The following is a 19,048-nucleotide window of genomic DNA, read 5'->3' as shown; positions in this document are numbered from 1 at the left end:
CAAAAAAATGGGGAAAGAAAGACAGGGAACAACTTAACGAGAAATTTCTCACAAATGGAAAGAAATTAGTCAATTTGGATTTTTTTCTTAAAAAAGCTAGTGAAAAAATGTCCAGAAAACATTATTTATAATTATCATAATTTTTTTTAAATGCTGCTAAAAAATTATTAGTACTTTGTAAGCATTTTTTGCAGGTTTGTTTGTTTTTTTTACTTTATGGATATTTTTTGGGTGCTAATTGACAGGTAATCATTTTGTGCTTTTACTAATTTCTTTCAAAATGTTGAAATCGCTCATTGTCTTCTTCCCATATTATAAAAGCAATCAAAACAATTTGCTCAGGTTTCAAAAGGTTTGAAAGGGAACTATACCCATTTTCAAATCCCATACATTATTTCTTTTGTCAGAGACAGTCCAAAAGTATTAGTAAACATAAACATCTCTCTCCAAAATTCAAACACTTAATACTGCTAGAACTAGAATTTGTGATGTCACTGGATGTGAAGCCTTGAGCTGCTCCATAGACTTTATACTTGATGAAATCAGTAAGAGCAAAATTTAAGACTTTGTTATTACCTCCATCTAGTGGTTGTATTTTGAATTACATCATTGGGTTACTTACACTGGAGGTACTCCGTTACAATGTGTTCAGAAAGTTACTGGCATCAAAATACCCTTAACCCCTTGTGTAGTCTTAACATTCTGTTTACTCCTCTTAACCTTGGGGTAAAAAATGATCAGTCTTCACTAAATCACATATATAAATAAATAATATAAAAACAAATGAATATTTATAAATACATTTCTTTGTCTTTGTTTGTAGGCTTTAGAAGCTTAAACCCCAATTTTTAAGAATAATTTTAAATAGGAAACTATTGTTCATCACACTGCAAAATCTGACAAGTTGATCTTACTTAAAATAAGATAAAATAATAATAAAATAATCTTGGAAACTGATTGAAAGTAAATATAACCATACATCATGTTAATAACTATACATCCTAATTTATGTAAGTGTTGAGTGTACTTGAATTTAGCTGAGTTTACTTCATTTTGTGAAGTTGCTGCAACTTCAAAATGACAAGTTTAATGATCTTGTTCTTTCTAAGTTTGAGCAACTTCAGGAAACCAAGTTAGTCTGACTTTACTTGTTCATGACAAAGAGGATTTTGCCATAAATGAACTTAAAAGGTCTGCAAGTTCTGTTTTCTTGACATGTTTAAGAACGTGCAAATATGACTGACTAGTATGCCGGCAGAATACAGATATACAGTATAGCACAGCTTTGTTGAAGTTGCTAAAAATTGAAAAATTTATAAAATATTTATTTAATCTTGTCATTTTTAGGTTGCAACAACTTAACAAAATTAAGCAAATATAGCTAAGTTTTAAGTAAATGTATAAAACCCTTTTTTCTATACCTATATTTAACCAGGAATACTCCCACTGAGATTCAAAATCTCTTTTCCAAGGTAGTCCTGGCCAAGACAGCAGAGTTTCACTAGTTATATTTGCTTACATTTTTCATTGCAATCCATTTCATAGGTTTTTTTATAGTTAATTTTTGTAAGTCCACAATGAGGGAGGTGGTTGTATATTTATAATTAATAATCGCTTTTGTGCACAGGCTGGAAAGTGTTGTCTATAGAAAAGGACTGAACAGTTAGTTTGGACAGAAAAGGTCATATTGCTGATGTTGTTCCAATAGTATAAACATGTAACGCAATTGACTTTGCAATATTAAAACAATATTCAATTGATAGGGATTCACGATAATGTCAGAACATCAGTGGTATTGGCAGATATTGGCTTTAAAATTAAAATATCAGAATCAGCCAACATGCTGATTTCTGCCAATATGACAAACCGATATATTTTTGTAACGACAAAGTGAACATGTACAAAACATCAACCTGAAGTTGAAGTATTTTTCTTGTGCTGCCCAATGAAGGACTATTATTGAAAAGCATTGTATCTTATGTCTCCATCTGCTGGTGGAATAATATTATGTGATATAAATTCCATCACAGAAGAGACTTGATGATCACTAAAATTAGGTGGAGAAAAAGTGGATATATCAATATTGGTTATTAACCAAATGAGTTGTTATATATCAGATATTGGAAAAAAATCCAATATCATGCATCCCTATCTAGTACTCCGTTAATCTCTGATGGCATGTCCAAGGATACAAACTCAATTATTGGCTATTACAAAAAAAAAAGTGTTATTAACTTATCATTAAGGACATTTATCATTTTTTATTTTTCCTTTTATTGTAATCTGTTACAAAGTTGCTTTTTTAAGCTTTTTTTTGTTATTTTGACATATTTGTGAATGAAGTGAAATCCTGTTACACAAATGCATAGCAACACTGTAATAACTTAAAAGTCTGAAAGAGACCTACATGTGCATAGATATATTACTTCATGCCTATGATTTTTACTGACTAATGCAAATACAGTTAAAATGAAAATATGTTGAGAAATAAATGTCAAGTAAACTGTGACTTCTTTTACCTACTCAGCACCCGGAGCTCGGCTTTGCTTTTTGCTTTCCCGAAGGTGAACTCCACCACTCCGCTCATGTCCGGGGAGGTTTGTCTGAGGGTCAGCCTGTGGACCGTGCCCATCTTCTCCAGCAGGACCCGGGAGCTCGGCTGTAAGGGCTCTCCATTCAGAGTCCACACGGGCGCGTTGAGGACGGGGACTGACACCTCACATTCAAAGCAGGCTTCATCGGGGGCCATGACTTCCACATCTGTCAGCTCTCTGACCATTAACTGTGACTGAGCTGAGTCAGAGCAGAGAGAGAGAGAAAGCTGTGAACTTATAACACTTTCTTTTTTTTCAGCAAGGTTGCCTCCTGGTGAATTTGGAGTCTTTTCATTGGTCTTCATCTAATTTGATTTCTTGTCCTAAGTGGTGAGTGGTGATAGATCTTTAACTTGTGACCCCTTGAACCAGAGTCTGTTTTTGCTTGATTTTTACTCCCTTTGTTTTTTGGGCTCAAGGTATAATAATTATATGTGTTTCACAACAGACATTTTGACATTTTTAATTTTTCTGCTGTGATGTGTCCAAAAAGTCCTGACCCTTTTGATAAGGTCAGGTTTGGTTACTAAGAAATGTTATCATTTAACAAGTTAACCTTTGAAACTTCAGAAAATTAATTTTATTTCTTTTAAAAATATGGGAAGAGGCCAATGAGCACACTAAAGGAGAAATGACACAGAAATTAGCAAGAAACAACCAAAAAACATAACAAGGAAATTACCTGAAAAACTGCTTTACAATTATAGCAATTCTGTGCAAATAATTTAAAATACATAGTTATGATAATAATAAATATAATTTTTCCCTATTTTTTTTCTTCAAAATTTACTGTTTTTTTGCAAGTTGCGGGACATTTTCTTGACAGGTTGCATATTGACTTTTTTCCCCTTTTTAATATATTGGAGTTCAGTGGTTTAAATACTTGTGAAAGGCATTTGAATGCGCCTCAAAAAGGTAATTTTGATCCAGGTTTCAAAGGGTTAAGTACCATGCTCATCAGGACGCTTTTAATTTATAAAAAGAATTATTATGACAGTCTGTCTCCAGCGGGTTGGATTAGGTCTGAAATTAAATATGAATTCAAGCTGACCACAGCAGTTGTGTGAGCAGCTCTGTTGCCCCTTTTCCACCAACATGGAGCCGGTTCAGTTCAGGTTCCAGCACCTAATTTTGAACTATTTCAACCAAAAAACAAAAAAGTTTTAGAACCAAAAAATTAAAATAAATTAGTAAAAAAAAGCTGAGAATTAAAAAGAAAAGCAGGTATTTCCTGACCTTAAGTGTAAACCATAACACCATAAGTGGGTGCGTCATATTCCACAGGTTGCACAGATAAAAAAGGTCAAGTGGGAAATTGTCAGAAAAAAAGTTTGCAGTGGTCTCATTGATAGTTTGTCTATGCTGATTTATTGGCTAAAAACAAATTATTATTAGAAGTATTAACAGAAGAAAAGTTTGCAGGTAAACAATGTAATCTGCAATTTTGTTGCTTTTGTTTACTTCCACTGTGCACTGTGCAACGCCCTGCGCTGATGACACACCCTGATTACAGTGGTTAAAGCCATGACACACAAAGCTGACATGCGAGAACTAACAGTGATGAAAGCCCCCTGCTGGGTCGCCCCCTGCTGTGTTGCTTGGTGTGTCATGGCCTTTAAGGTGGCCAAGTCAATGGCAAGCAAGCTAACGCACAGCCAAAAAGCGCCTTACATTAGCATGGCTTGTCCACGAGACAGCCCCAAGGTTCTTTGAAACCTCACCAGAACCGGTTCAAAGAAACAAAGCTTATTTGGTGTAAAAGAGGTATGTGAGGGGCTGCAAGTCACCTTTCAATCCTTCATCACAACAAATGTTTAAAAAAAATCAAGAACTGTGCAAAATGGCTAGAGTTAAAGGAATATGGGCATGTCAAAAAAAGGAGGTTGACTGTGATGTCCCACTATGACGGAAGAAAATACAAGTGTGAGCTTTTCTCCAGTAGGGGGAGCTATGAAGTTATGTATGAGATCCTCTGCTCCCTCTGCCTTAGTGGAGGAAGCATGGTTGATGGGCTATGACATCTTAAGCCCTGGTATTTGTCACTCCTGTCTATACTTTTTATAGGACAATCAATAACACACACACCAATAACAAGAGCAATGGTATGCTATATATGTTATCCTGTTAACAAATAGCACCTAGTATAGCTTCTTTTTTTGGATGAGTATGCCTATTAAAAGTCAGATTACATTTTTTTGCACTGCATTGCATTCTATCACACAGATTATAATTTTTAATAATTTTGCAAAATTATAAATGACTTAGTGCTGAAATGACTCATGAACCCTCTTACCCACTACTGTCAGTTTGGCAGAGCATGTGTACTCTCCAACCTGCACGCTGTACATGCCCTCATCATCGAGAACCACTTGCTGGATGATCAGTTTGCGATAACAGCCTTCGCTGCAGATCTCGAATCGCTCTGAGGGCAGGATGACATTGGCGCCTTTGTACCAGCGAATGCTACATCTGGGGTTAGATACAGTGCAGTCGAGGAGCACGCGGCTCTTTTCAAGGGCAGTCGTATCTTGCAGAGGTTTCACTATGTTGACAGGAAGCTCTGAGAGGGACAAAGTGCAATTTAGATTCATCATAAACCATTCATAAAAAACCTAACATTTCCACATTTGGCATTATATTATATGTCCACCTTGTATCATCTATTCATTTTACCTTCCACCTCCAAGTAAGCAACACATTCAACATGTCTGGTGACAAACTTGATCTCTCCAGAGTCCTCTGCTTTCACATTGCACATAAGAAGAAAATGTTTGGTCCCTGAAATAAGAATAAAATAAGCAAATGATAAGCCAGATAATAATTTGCTTAATTCTAATGGCTAAAAATATCTAACGTGTGTGTGTGTGTGTGTGTGTGTAGACTATCAAAGTATTTTTTTACACTATTTATAAGCAGAGAATCATCATCAGAGCTGTACAGGAACAATGAAATGCATGTTTGTAATTCAGAAGCTGACCTTCCTGCCGGATCTTGATGGTGCTTGTGGGCTGTATCCTCTCTCCATTTCTGTACCATTCTCCTGGCACATCCTCCACTGAGACCTCACAGACAAACACTGCGTTCTGATCTTCCTGGATGTCCAAGTCTTCCAGGCCCTGCAGGATCTGCAGCTCACGCTCTGCCAAGAGGATGAATAGAATTAAAATAGGCGCCTGGATCTTAAATTTGTCAAACCTCAATTAAAAAAGTAACATTTATAACAGCCACAGTTTACAATTTTTTTTTTTTTTTTGTCAGAAAATGACCTAGGAAGGAGCATGATGTCTGTGCTCCAGTATATGAATCCCTTTTCCTTCTTTAAAGACTGTAAATATAACTCTCTGTGCTACAGCCTGCAAGTGTACATTCATTGGTAATTTCAGGCTGTGATGTTGTTCTGTCATTAACTCAAAGCCAAATAAGAAACTTTAAGACTTTTATAAATAAATAAACAAGTACATTTCTATAACAGAGTTGTCATCATTGTATTATGCATATTACTGCATATAATAGTAGGCTAAATATTGCTACCAGTCTAGCCACCAGTAACAGTACTATGGCAGTGCCTACTTTTCATAAAGCTTAAAACTAATAATGCTAATATTTATTATTATAATTATCTTTATTATATTTGTTATTTTTATTTGTATAGGCTAGCACTTTTAAAACCCTGTGTTTACAAAGTGCTTTGACAAACAAAGCAAAAGAAGAAATTCGAAATATGGAAAGCAATACTACAACAACCATAAATCTCATGGTTACATGACTTTGATGAGGTATTTAAATTTGTAACATTACCTATCACAATGACCTTAACCAGCAACATGTCATTGGTCACCTGACCAAAAAAACAACCAACAATGTTGGTCAACAGGACAAAGGTCATGGTCACTTTCATAAGTGACAAGTAATTGCCTACATGGGCAGTTAATGTTCACGGTGTCATTTTATTCAAGCCTGAACAACATTCAACAATTTTCTGTTTTACTAATCTTATATGCTTATTTGATCTTGTTTGTATTGAACGTATGGTCTTGGTGACGTACATACGCAGTTCAAATTTAACGCGGAGGCTCCGCCCACTCGGCGCGCGCCGGCGTGGGAATGGCGCAGACCGGAAACTGTCCAATCAGCCCCACCTGGAGTCACCTGTGTGGGTGAACGAAGCAACTGTTTGCACAATTTTGCGCTTCTCAAGCTATCGCTAGCAACTTAACCGAGGATGTTTTTGGCGCCATATGTTCGGAAATAAAACACTTCCCACTTTTAAAGAGAAGCAGCGCATTGTAGCAGCTAACGGAGGGGTGGCTAACAGCGGCTAACAGCGGCTAACAGCAACAAAGATGCCAGCACTTATCTGCCATTGCGAGAGTGAAGTAAGGGTAGGTGCTGTTAACAGTTGTTCTGCTTAAAATGATCTGACCTAGCATCGCCAAACTATACACTGTGTGTACAGTGCTGTGAAGGTTAGCTTACGTTACTATGACTTGCAGTTACAACCTCACTTAATTGGAAACATATCACCCAAACTTAAACTGTGTTTCTTTCACATTATGGTCATAACGAATGTTACAAGGAACGACTGTCAAAGTAGTGAAAGCACAGGCGGCACTAATGTCAAAAAGTATGGTGAAATGTCACAGTGAGCTATTGTGCAGAGTACAAGTCAGGATAAATTGAATACATGAAGTATTTATTTCTTAACAACACCTGTGTTTTTTCATGTTATGTCATGTTAAATGTCTGCCCACTGTTTTGCTGGTATTTTTAAGTGTTAGTTTAACGTTAAAGATATGTTTCTCTGAGTAGATTTAGTGCTGAGTCAAAATTCTATTTTTGGAGCACTGACCAGCTGCATTGTTGATTAGCTAAAATAACTTTTGAGTCATTCTAGCTAACTGTTAAAAAGTCGGTGAGGGACTGGATCAAGTTATCATGTCATTTGTATGTAAAGGACCTACCTGTAGCTGGTCAAACGTCTTTAAGTTCTCTAAAGAGAAGGATTTTCTGAAGTGGGGTTGAATATGCTACTTATCTAGAGACACTATATTAAATGCAGTAGTTGGTATGCCCCCTCATTAAAGAAGCAGGCTGGAGTCCGATTCAGAATTAAAGCAATGTATTCATGTGAATGGGAGTCAGCAACAAAACCTATTATAGCCATCCAAACAAACAAACAAACAAACAAACAAAACCGAAAAAAATCCCTAAAAAATCATTATCAACCTGAGTGTGCCTCTCTGTCAGACAACCCATTTTCACGAGGAAGCCGTTTATGGCTTCAGTTCCCCATGTATACTCTCTTCAAAGCCACCAGACTCAATAGTCAATAACTGAATTTTTAGCTTGCCGAATAGCGGAGCTGATGGTCAGCTGCTGCTTTCATCAGTCAGTTTGTGTTATTGTGTGACTTTGTTGAATCTGTGCCAACCCTTTTAAAAACCCCAAGTCAAACAATAACACAGAAAAATTGACTTTCTGAGGAAGTGGTAGACCAGAAGCTCCTGTGTTCAGCAAGTTTATTTACTGTCTGGCTTAAAAGAGAGAGATATAGAGAAAGCCTCATATTCCTGATGTGAATTACTGTCTTAGAACATTGTTAAGCTATGAAAATATTTTAAACATAGCCAGTGGTGTGATCTAACTAAATAATAATACTTTGTTACAGTACTGTTTGGGACTATCTGTACTAAGTTGCAAAATGAGACCTTGTTTTTCTAAAAGTAAATTATAGGTTCCATTTGTATGGTGGGAAACGTTACGAACAAGTAAACCTCTTAATCCTTAGAATTCTGACTGCTTTCTTTCAATATAATAATGTTACTTTTGAAACTTATACTTTAAAATTGTTACTCAAGTATTATTCTAATCTGTGATGTCAACTTCTATCAGCCTTTTTTTAGTAAGACATCTGTACTTTTACTAAAATAGGCTGTGGGTTCAGGCACCTCATCCACCACTAAATTTAGCTTATACTTAAACTGATATTGATTTAAAAAAAAAAAAAATTCTTTTTTAGGTGGCTAATGTACATTTTGCCGCTGACCCATCCAAAGTTGAACAATGCTTAGCTTCCATGTTGGACTCCAGTCTGTTTTTCCTAACTGGGGGCATGCTGACTGACTGTTGTATGCAATGTTTAAATACTCCCCTAAACCCCGCCTCAAAAAATCTGAATTAAGTGTCCTGTAGCTGAGTTAGCCACATTTCTTGACAAATTACTGATGCAAGGTGGTGTAAAAAAATGTAAGATGCAGCTTGTGTATGCAGCTAATAGCTCTGTGGCCTCTAGTTTCTCACAATAATTAGGTAGAAATGGACTATGACATTACCCAGGGTTTAAGGCCTTTGGTATGTTATGATCTGGGCTTTCAGTGTTTTAGTATTTTCCAACCCATTAAGTGCTGTTCTGTGTAATTATATTACACATCCTCAGCCAACTCATACCACTGTATCACAGCGCTGTGAAACTTGTGGCTTTGTGTGTAGTTTACAGTAAAAGACAGCTGATTTTACCATAGACGTCCACGGTGCAGGATGTAGTGGCATCTCCAGCATCGCAGGTGTACATGCCACAGTCACTGACATGACATTTCATGATCTGAAGAAAACGTTTCCGTCCCATTGCATAAATGCGCAAATCCTTGCTTGGCTTCACCTCAACCCCATTCTGAAAAGTATAAAAAACAACAACACTGATTTAATTTCAAATACAATAATAATAGCCAAACATCCTAAACTGTATGTGATGCATTTTTTCAATAGCGATTGTAAAGCTGACATCATGTCATGCAAATTGTTCTGGACAGGGTGCTAGCTTGTGAGGATCATGTTGTGTTGTTTGCTCCTACTACGGTGGTCAAATAGCAGTATTTGAAAAAACTAACTATGACAAACAGCATGGGTCCGTATGACTTGGCAGCTTAAGTCTGGATTTCACATCCCGATGTACTTCTTCCACTCTCATACCCACACTTTGTCAACTATATCTGGCTTTTGGACTTTGTGCATACACTTTGGTGATACAGCGCTTACCTCACAAGGTGGCACCCTCGCCCCACACTGTGTGAGTTACCTTCACATACTTTTAAGTGAAATATATATTTTTGTTATTGGTCTATACTGATCATAACAAAGTTGTGTCATAATGTGTCATTAAAGATGTTGGCTGTTTAGAGAGAGTTGTGATCTTTAGGGTGTCCATCACGATGATTTAGTGCTTTGTGTAAGGGCTAGTCATGTAAACAAGCAATCAGCATTCCTTAACTTTGCTGACTTACATGCAGTCTGAAGATTGCTGTGTTATGGAAGTGTATATTGCAGTAACTACAGTTTATGGGTTAAAGCATGCTTGAATTGTGATAGCTGGAACTTCTGGACAAATCTTTAAAGTTAAATCTGCTTACCTTTAACACCCTGTCAGAGAGCTTTTCAATTTGTCAAGTTAAAAAACGGTGTGTTCACAGTGTGTAATTGGGAGAAGTCAGGGAAAAAAATCAATACAGCAGAGTATAATATTTTGTTAGGCTATATTGTACTGATACACAAATGCCAAGTATACATTTTTTTATTAGATACACAATTACTATAGCAAATACAAACTAATCTTTTGGAAAGGTACTATAATAATAAAAAAATGTATTGCTTTTTCATTCTGCTATATATCTTGCTGCATTAAAAATCATCAGCATGAGCAGGTTTATCCTATTTGATGAAACAGATGTTGACATTTTTTTCCTTTGGGGACATTATTCACAGTTAAAAGGTTATAAATCATATTTGTTGGAATAATGAGCATATCGCAAAACATTTAAAATTGCAGTATATTTTATTGTGACTAACTTATCCTGATAATATTATATTGTAAGGCCTCTGATGAATCCAACCCGTAGTTTTTTGGGCAACAATATTGCTGATAAAGCTTTTGTGAACCATGAGTTAAACCGTCTTGTAGCAGGAGATTTTACTTTGGCTATGCATTTTTCTGACTTTTGACTTCTTTTGTTAGAAGTGAACTGATGTTGATAACTAATAACAACTAATAACATCTTGTAACAATTTATCATCGATTGTCTTGGCTCTGGCGTTTTGTGAAAATCGTGAATATTGTTGGCTATAAAAAAACCAAACAAACCAATCCAACACTTACCTTCGTCCATTTCACATCAACGTTGTGTCTTGACAGTTCACACTCAAGAGAGATTACTGCCCCGTCAGGGAACCTCTGGTCCTCCAGCTTTCTGAGAATGGTCACTGGGGGCTCTGGTGGAGAAAAAGCATGCTCGGTAAGGTAAGAAAAAACATTCTTAAACTTCTCAAAACAAGGCACAAGTGTGTGCGTTGCTGCTCAAAATTAAAGTAGCGATACAGTTATGTGGACTAATTTACCATGATGAGATTTTCATCCAATTGTCATCACCAGAGTTTTAACCACTGGCTCAAAGGGATAATGCATACTTAGTGACTTGGCATGGAGCGGATTATTTTACAGCAGGAGGTTAAACTAGCACCTGACAGATATGAGTGAACAGAGCTACTGCTTTTCACTGGGTTATGCTAGGCTACTTCATGTTTGTAACGTGAGCCCGGATAAAGCCAACAGAAGTAGAGCCGTCACTCTATTCTATTATCATGCCTCAACTCGTTGGCATCCGGTCTGCTCTGAGTGGACCACTTTAGCTACCAGTCTGAGGTCACAACAAAATTAGTACAGTAAAATCTTGTTTTGGTAGTACTGCGGTATACTGTACATGGTTTATGAGTTGGAAAATTACAAAGCAGGCCTTGTAGGGGACTTCTGACAACCCTACACCCTTGTGATAAGTGCATTTCCTCATAAATAATTTTATTCACTTTTTTTAAATTAGACCACATAAACTGCTGTTGTTATATAAGATGAATGGTGAAATCAAATATTGGCAAAAATCACTTTCCTGAATTACCTACCCTTCACAACAAGCCTTGCAGACGTCTTCAAATTTTCCACACAGAACACAAACGTGCCAGTGTCTTCTACTGAGAGGTTAGAGATGGTTAGACTGTGGACTGCTCCTTTGGCACTCATACGGAAGTGATTTGTCGGCTTAAGCTTGATTGCGTTTCTCGTCCAGGTGCCTGGGACATTGGGATGGGAGAGCTCCACCTCAAAAGTTGCCGTCTCTCTCTCTGTGGTTTTAATGTCAGTCAGCCCTCTCTTGATTGTGACTTTTCGAGCTGTAAGGACAATTGCAGAACTGTGTAAAAGACTGTACTCCAACAAGTGCACATAATACTTAGAACTGTTTACCTTGTGGGCACTTTTTAGTGAAATAATAGTTAACCAAAGGCTACATTTGACAGATTGGCCTTAGCAGCAAGCATTTTCATTCCACTTTAACACTGAGCAGCAGACATGGTGTCCAGTTTCTGTTACAGAAAAGGCTTGGAGTCTGTTCTGTACGTCTGCAGTTAAACAATACGAGCTGGCACACATTGACAAGCCAATAGTTAAGTCATTTGAGTATGGGGCTTTACACAAAAGCCGGCTTTGAAACTGCCAACATTTTTCACTTATTCTAACACAGACAAGCATTCCCTGTGGAAAAAAAGGAGTGTTTATTTTGGAGACCTGATGACAGCAACCTTAGTTTTGAAGGCCAGGGTGTAAATTTAGATGCAATGAGAGGAGATCCAAATTCATAGGAGGTGCCAACAGCAGCCTGAAGTCCTGACTTTCCCCTTCCCACCCACACTAGTGTTGAAAGAACAGCCTTTAATTCACCCACTGGCCTGTGGATCATAGGACTAAGAAATATAAGAAGCTTGCACAAAGAAAAACAAGCATAAGTACGTCTTAATCACTACAGGATGCCGGTTTTATGGTGTGTCAAACTTGCTGCTTTCAAGACATTTAAGTGGTAGTTGTTTATATTAAAGGATTACTTTGTTTGCATAATGTTCCAAAACGTAGTATTTTAACTCGTTATTTATTAAGCACTTCCCTGAAAACAGTAATCTGATTTGCCTTTGACATAGGTAATGAAATCATCAGGGCTTGATTGATCCTGTGTCAATCCTGGTCTGAAAGTCAGCGTGGGCTGTAACACTGTCACCTGTTGGTTGCCATCATGCTCCAGTACAAGTGCCACCCTGGTCCCCACTCACTCAAATTACTCTTACTCAGTTAATTAAGCATCGCCTTCACAAGAAGCAGCAATCGAGGGTGTGCAAGAGGTGGAGGCATCAGCAACGGCGGTAAACAAACAACAACAGGGCATAGTGAGAACACGTGCGCACTCACGTTCCACTGTGAGCTGCGCTTGCGTGCGGTCATGAAGCGTTTCACAGCTGTAGGTGCCCCGGTCAGACATGGCCAGTTTGTGGATGGTGAGACTGTGTTTTTGGCCCTTGTGTTTTGCCGTATACTTGGCTCCGGGGTGGATCAGTACTCCTTGCCTCATCCACTGCACCTCTCCGGTGTCCAGACCCACCTCCACCTCTAGAGTCGCATCGCTGTACTCTTCGGCTACAACTGGTGACATTTGCTTGGTGAACAACACCTGTTGCTCTAAAAACAATTTTAGGAATTACTAGATAGCAGCATCCATCATGTCCATCAGGAACTTTGTATGATTACACTATGTATGAATTCTTTGATAGTTCTGCCTAACGGTACTCTGAAGCAACTCCCCGACAAAGCAAAATACAATATAGATAATCAGCAAAATTACATATGAGTTCAAACACAGAGATCAAGCAAAAAGTGAGCTTGAGCCACTTGTCTCTACTACCAGAGGAATTTGTCAGGGTTCCCGCAAACCCTAAAAAAGTCTTAAAAGGCATTAAATTAATTCATCTAAAAAAGGCCTGAATTAGTATTAAAATGTCTTGAATTAGTTTTTCAAAATAGTCTTAATAATGCTTAGACTTAAGAAGCATGATATTGTGAATCTTTTTTTGTCAGATGTTGCATTGTAAAATCTAAAAAAAACCTAAACAAAACAAACAAATGAATACACATTTTTTTTTTTACTGAATTCCTCTTTTTAGCATTAACGTCACACAGATTGGTATATAATTGGGATATTCCTTCAATTTTGATTAATGTAAAATTGGTCTTAAATTTAATTCAGAGTGGCATTTCAAATGTCTTAGAAAGACTTAAATCAAACTTGCCTGAATCTGTAGGAACCCCGTTTGTCTGAAAGGGTCATTATTTGTCACATACATATGCTGATATGGTAGTAATAGTTTAAAGGCGTTTAAACTCTCCTACAATACTTTTGTCTAAATCTCTCTTAAAACTTCTTGTAGTTGAAAATTAACACCAGAAAGATGATTGCTGTACAGTAACTGGCTGTTAAATGTTTTAACATTGGTGATTCATTAAGACAAAAAAAACATGGACATAGTGTTAATGGAGGGGACAGTGACTCACCTTGAATCTGGAGCTCTGCCTGTGATACCAACCCCTCTGCATCAGCTGTCACCCTGCCGCTATCTGAAACCATGCAGTTGTGGATGCAGAGCATGTGGCATAGTCCATTACTTGAAATGACAGTGCGCTCATTCAGAGCAACTTGCTTTCCATTTAGGCGCCACACCAGCCGAGTGTCCTCTGGTGAAACCACACACTTAAATACGGCGTCTTCTCCTTCACGGACCGTGATGTTACGTAGCTCCGCTATGAACTCAACAACACGGGGAACTGAAGGCAAAGCATTCAGCTAAATTAGATTCATTATGCTCAAAATATTACAAGGGCACGTGAACTTTTTAAAACTATTTTATTATTAATGCATTATTTTTATCTGATCTGCCTTAATGTCGTGTGATTAAAATGGACTTACTTTCTACAATGACAGTTGCTGATGTCCTGTCATCTGTGGATTCACAGGAATATTCTCCAGCATCTTCTTCCACCAGTTGGTGGATAGTAAAGCTTCGTTCTCGACCTTGTGCCCGTATTGTGTGCCGTCGACTTGGAGAGATTTCTTGGCCGTCTTTTAGCCACTGGACATCTCCTTTGGGCTTGTTGATCTCACATCGTAATATAAGGCTGCTGCCCTTCACAGACACTATGTTCTCCAATGGTTTAATAAATTTCGCCTGCATTTCTGATGAGCAGAGAAAAAAAATAAAAGTCCAGAGATGTTAACTTTATGAAAGTTACAATCAAGTTAATGTTTACTTGGACGTAGGAGTGTCAAATTCTTACCTTTGACTAAAAGACTGAAATACATCTCATCTGTCTTTGCGTCACAGACATATTCTCCAGAATCTGACAGCTGCAGGGGATTAATAGTGAGCTTGTGGGTATTACCCTCACTGGAGATGTGAATGTTGTCCCCGTTCAATAGTTGGCCATCTTTCAGCCACCGAACATTAGCTCTTGCCCGGCTCACAGTGGCACACAGCGTAACACTCTCATTTTCGTAGGCTGAGACATTATTACTGTCTTTTTTATTCTCAAATTTGACCGGTGGTTCTGAGAAACAAAAAGATTTATGAAGAAGTTTCTTGTAAATTCCATGTTCATTCATAAAATAATCTGTTAATCAAACAGAAACTATAGAAAATAAACGTAAAACATGTTTCAAAGTAATTTAAATCTTACCTTGGACCTCAACGATTGTTGTCAGTTTGTCATCAAAGGCATCACAAATGTATTTTCCAGAGTCTGATGGCTGAAGTCCAGAGAGAACAAGCTTCCTCACAACGTCATAGCTGTCAATTTTTATACGAGTGTCTGGTTTCAGTGTCTTGCCATTCCATAGCCACTGAACGGCGGCGTTTGGCCGAGACACCTCACACTCCAAAATAAGATCATCCCCTGCTACCAGGATATGATGCTCTGGGTGGCCTGAGTTTCCAATGATCTGTACTGGAGGATCTGAACATAAAAGGACATTGCATTATTTTCCTGCTGAGTGAAGGAAAGACAGATAATATTTATATTGCTTAGTAACATGATTACCTTTGACAGTGATATAGAAGACCATCTTATCATCCACTGCATCACAGGTGTACTCTCCCGAATCTTCAAGCCTGGCATTTAGGACAACCAATGATCGGAAAACACCCTGCTCCTCGCTGCAGTATCGCTCAGTGTCATCAATTAGCTGATCATCTCTGTACCAGCTCACTGAGGCATTGGATCTTGATAATTCACACACTAAAATAATGTCATCTGATACTAAGAACTGCTTTTCTGTTTTAGCATCAGTTTTTCCAAGAATTTTTACAGGCAACTCTGAAAATGAACAAGAAAGAACATTTCTGTTGGAATAGAAAATCCTTTGAATTAAATTTAACACTCACAAAAAAAAGTACACAAAAGATGATATTTTTACATTGTGCCTAGAAGTTATCTCATCTCTCCCTTGCCCACCAACCTTAGTGTGTGCATGTAGGTTTTTTTTAACATGGGTAAACCCACTAAAAATAGGCCATAGACAGCTTTCCCAGACTGCTGAATACACAGCTCTGCAGCAGACGAGTATGTGTGTTAAAGTTGTTTTGGTGTGTCTGTGCGATGTCACGGACAGACTGGATAACTGGTAAACAGTAGAAAGCAAATTTTCAGTATAATTACCACTGAAGTTTGACAAACATCAGAGAGCAGCGTGGACAGAGGTCTGTGAAAGCTTTACGGTGGTTCCTTCTCTTTCTTACTTGTTCAGTCTCCTTTCAAACTCTGTGCAGACAACTTCGGAAAGATGTTTTAGCACTGCTTCAGAGGAGATGGAGGGCGATTTGTGACTGTGCAATAATGCATCTCGCTGGTTAAGGAGCCAAAATTAGCATGTTCATTCAGATGTTGTTTTTTCCTTCAATGCTTATGGGAGGTGATAAATACCCGCTACTACTGCAGAGTCATGTGCCCTGGGTGTAACTGCTGATTGTACGTATTCTTATTGCATTAAAGTTGTTAAGGGGAGTGAGCAGTTTTTTTTGTGCAGTAGGAATGAGGCTTTAGTATCTACATGAAGTTAATGATCTGGTCTGTATTTACATGTTCTTTGTATTGACTTTGTCTGGATCTTGAGTGCACAATTTACAGGACTTGTAAAGATAAAAAGATTCAAAATGTTCATCTTTCAGGACTTGTTTCAGAGTTAAGTACAATAACCTACCTTGCACATTTACATGAAAATCCATCACATCATCCTTTGCATCACAGACATATTGTCCAGCATCTTCCAGTGTTAGCGAGTGAACGGTTAATTGACGCATGACACCATCCTCAAGGATTGTGATATTCCTGGAGTCTTCTACTTCTTCCCCATTTTTCTTCCAGGTGACCTCTGCATTTGATCTTGAAACCTCACAGTCTAGAACCAGGGTCTCCCCAGCCATTTTATCAACCCTACCTGCCATCTTCCTTGGGCGTACAAAGCGAACAGGAGGCTCTGTGCATTTGGAAAGTTACATGTTAGAAATGGACAGAAACTCTGACAGAGCAACACACTTAGGCTGACTTTTTCATTCTTCTTTACCTGCTATGTTTACAAAGAATGTCATGGAGTCATCTGCAGTGTCACAGACATATTCGGCGGAATCTTTGACAGTAGTTTCAGGTATAATGAGTCTTCTGTAGACACCATCCACCTCTAGAATAAGGTTGTCATTTTCCTCCACTTCCAGTCCATCTCGATACCAACGCACCACTGCATTTGGCCGCGAGATCTCACAACTCAACACCATCCTCTCAGAGGTTTGCTGGCAGAGTTCCATTTGGGACTGACTTGGGGACACAATCCGCACTGGTGGTTCTGGAAAGGAATGTTATCATCAAGTTTTGCCATTACTCATCTTGGTGTCAAGTTAATGTATCACTTACAGGACTGTCTTTGCATACATCTTTGACCCCGAATGAATCATTTAAGCTTTAACTTTGGCAATGTTAAAAATCGTGGTTTGCTTTAAACAAAGTGCTTGTCAGATCATTGAACAGCCTCTTAAAACTACTCCTCCAACTCCTTTAAAACATCAAAATTGATTGGGGTGCATTCAACAATTTTCTTTCCAGACTGCCCAAAACCAATAACTTAACAAGCATGCCTACTTCACATTACAATTCGCCAGGTGTGAGGGGAAGAAAAGATGTGAACTTTTCACTTTTTGTGTACAACTAAAATGAAACATCGCAAATGCCCTTGAGGAGAGACTGTTTGAAAGTGGGTGTTGTCCCTATTTGCACTATTAATTATGTCTTTTCCCTTTCTATGATGGCAGCCCTTTCAAAAAAACTTAGATTGTGGCCATTCAGAACAGGCAAACACTTTTGTCATTACACCTGTTCAGACCGATCACAATTCCAAAACCTCAGGTGTCCAAAAATATCCCAATTGACCTTAAGCCCATTTGTTGACAGCTCGATATCCTGGTATCCCATGAAGAAATGCACATTGCTTTACAGGCCCATTTTACAAAAAATGGCCTACACACTTGCCCAAACAGAAGCACATGATTAATTGCTTTGCAGAATAACATCACTGCAGCGTCCTACTGTGGCAAAGGCATCACCCGCCCTACTTTGCTTTAGGCATGAAGAGTGAAAAGGGTTAGTATAAGATCATCATATCATGATAAGCGAGTCAGAGGCAGAGTAGATCAGGTCGTGCCTTTGCCATTTGAGAAAAAAATATTGTAGAAACTAGGCTGTAAGACCTCACAGTCTGCTATTTAATCTAAAAATCCTTCTTCTCTGTTTGGCATTATGTGGCATTCCTTGCAGCAGTGATGCGATGGTAGTGAGGGCTTCATCCCCCAAGAGGAACGAGCTAATCACATTTCTTTATGGACACACATGGTTGATTATTTGTCAGATTGGAGGTCTGATGTTTGGGGCAGCCAAGTAGTGTAGTTCGTAAGTTACCGGATGTCAGTTCTGACAGCCATTTATATGGACCTTTATAACTGCAGGGTGTATGAATCTTCACAGGGTCATCAGAGCAATGTGTGTTCGTTTTTAAAATACTGGGGCATCGACCAAATGGCCTTTTGGTGCAATGGGACATTTTTTTTACTCACAAGGTTTCAGTAAGACACCACAGTACCTACATATATATGAATATGTCATAAACTGTATGAAGTATCAAGGATTTTACCTGTAATACTAAGGTGAAAGAATATTGACGCATCAGCTGTATCACAGACGTATTCTCCAGAATCTTCGACTCCACTGGAAATAATCTTCAGTCGTCGATAAGGGCCTTCAATCTTGAGCTTGATGTTCTCACTCTCTTGCAGCTTTTGGCCGTCTTTGTACCAGCTGACAACACCATTTGGACGAGACAGTTCACAGCTCAGAATAATTTCCTCAGGGACATGACGGTCAAGATGGACATCTTCCTTGGGGTAGATTATCATCACTGGAGGTTCTTTGGAAGAATAATACATGACAATGAGACATCTCCCACTGTGAGTGAATTGAAGTATTTTTTTTCGTGTGTGTGCGTTTTCAAGTAATG

At 38.2% G+C, this 19,048-nt stretch overlaps 1 protein-coding gene across 13 annotated transcripts in view; it reads right to left on the bottom strand.

Annotated features, from left to right (window-relative positions):
• obsl1b (obscurin like cytoskeletal adaptor 1b) overlaps positions 1-19,048 on the bottom strand; it is a 43,053-nt gene that overhangs the window by 3,594 nt on the left and 20,411 nt on the right. For 11 of the 13 annotated variants that reach the window (XM_088082975.1, XM_088082980.1, XM_088082979.1 and 8 more), the window contains 16 exons: positions 18,686-18,958; positions 17,072-17,347; positions 16,709-16,984; positions 15,550-15,825; positions 15,190-15,465; positions 14,791-15,060; positions 14,423-14,689; positions 14,011-14,280; positions 12,874-13,140; positions 11,541-11,807; positions 10,744-10,856; positions 9,111-9,264; positions 5,572-5,733; positions 5,268-5,372; positions 4,888-5,154; positions 2,524-2,793 (listed from right to left, as the gene is read on the bottom strand). In XM_088082975.1, coding sequence (XP_087939101.1) covers positions 2,524-2,793; positions 4,888-5,154; positions 5,268-5,372; positions 5,572-5,733; positions 9,111-9,264; positions 10,744-10,856; positions 11,541-11,807; positions 12,874-13,140; positions 14,011-14,280; positions 14,423-14,689; positions 14,791-15,060; positions 15,190-15,465; positions 15,550-15,825; positions 16,709-16,984; positions 17,072-17,347; positions 18,686-18,958 — 3,789 coding nt within the window. Of the gene's footprint in view, positions 1-2,515; positions 2,794-4,887; positions 5,155-5,267; positions 5,373-5,571; positions 5,734-9,110; positions 9,265-10,743; positions 10,857-11,540; positions 11,808-12,873; positions 13,141-14,010; positions 14,281-14,422; positions 14,690-14,790; positions 15,061-15,189; positions 15,466-15,549; positions 15,826-16,708; positions 16,985-17,071; positions 17,348-18,685; positions 18,959-19,048 lie in introns of those variants that run through there. The other 2 variants (XM_088082976.1, XM_088082978.1) reach the window with 2 other exon arrangements.

Source organism: Plectropomus leopardus, chromosome 10 (assembly GCF_026936395.1).
Source record: "Plectropomus leopardus strain MGB_pleo_1.0 chromosome 10, ASM2693639v1, whole genome shotgun sequence".
NCBI classification, from domain to species: domain Eukaryota; kingdom Metazoa; phylum Chordata; class Actinopteri; order Perciformes; family Serranidae; genus Plectropomus; species Plectropomus leopardus.
The sequence above is the reverse complement of the archived record's forward strand: the minus strand, read 5'-3'. Positions and strand labels throughout refer to the sequence as shown.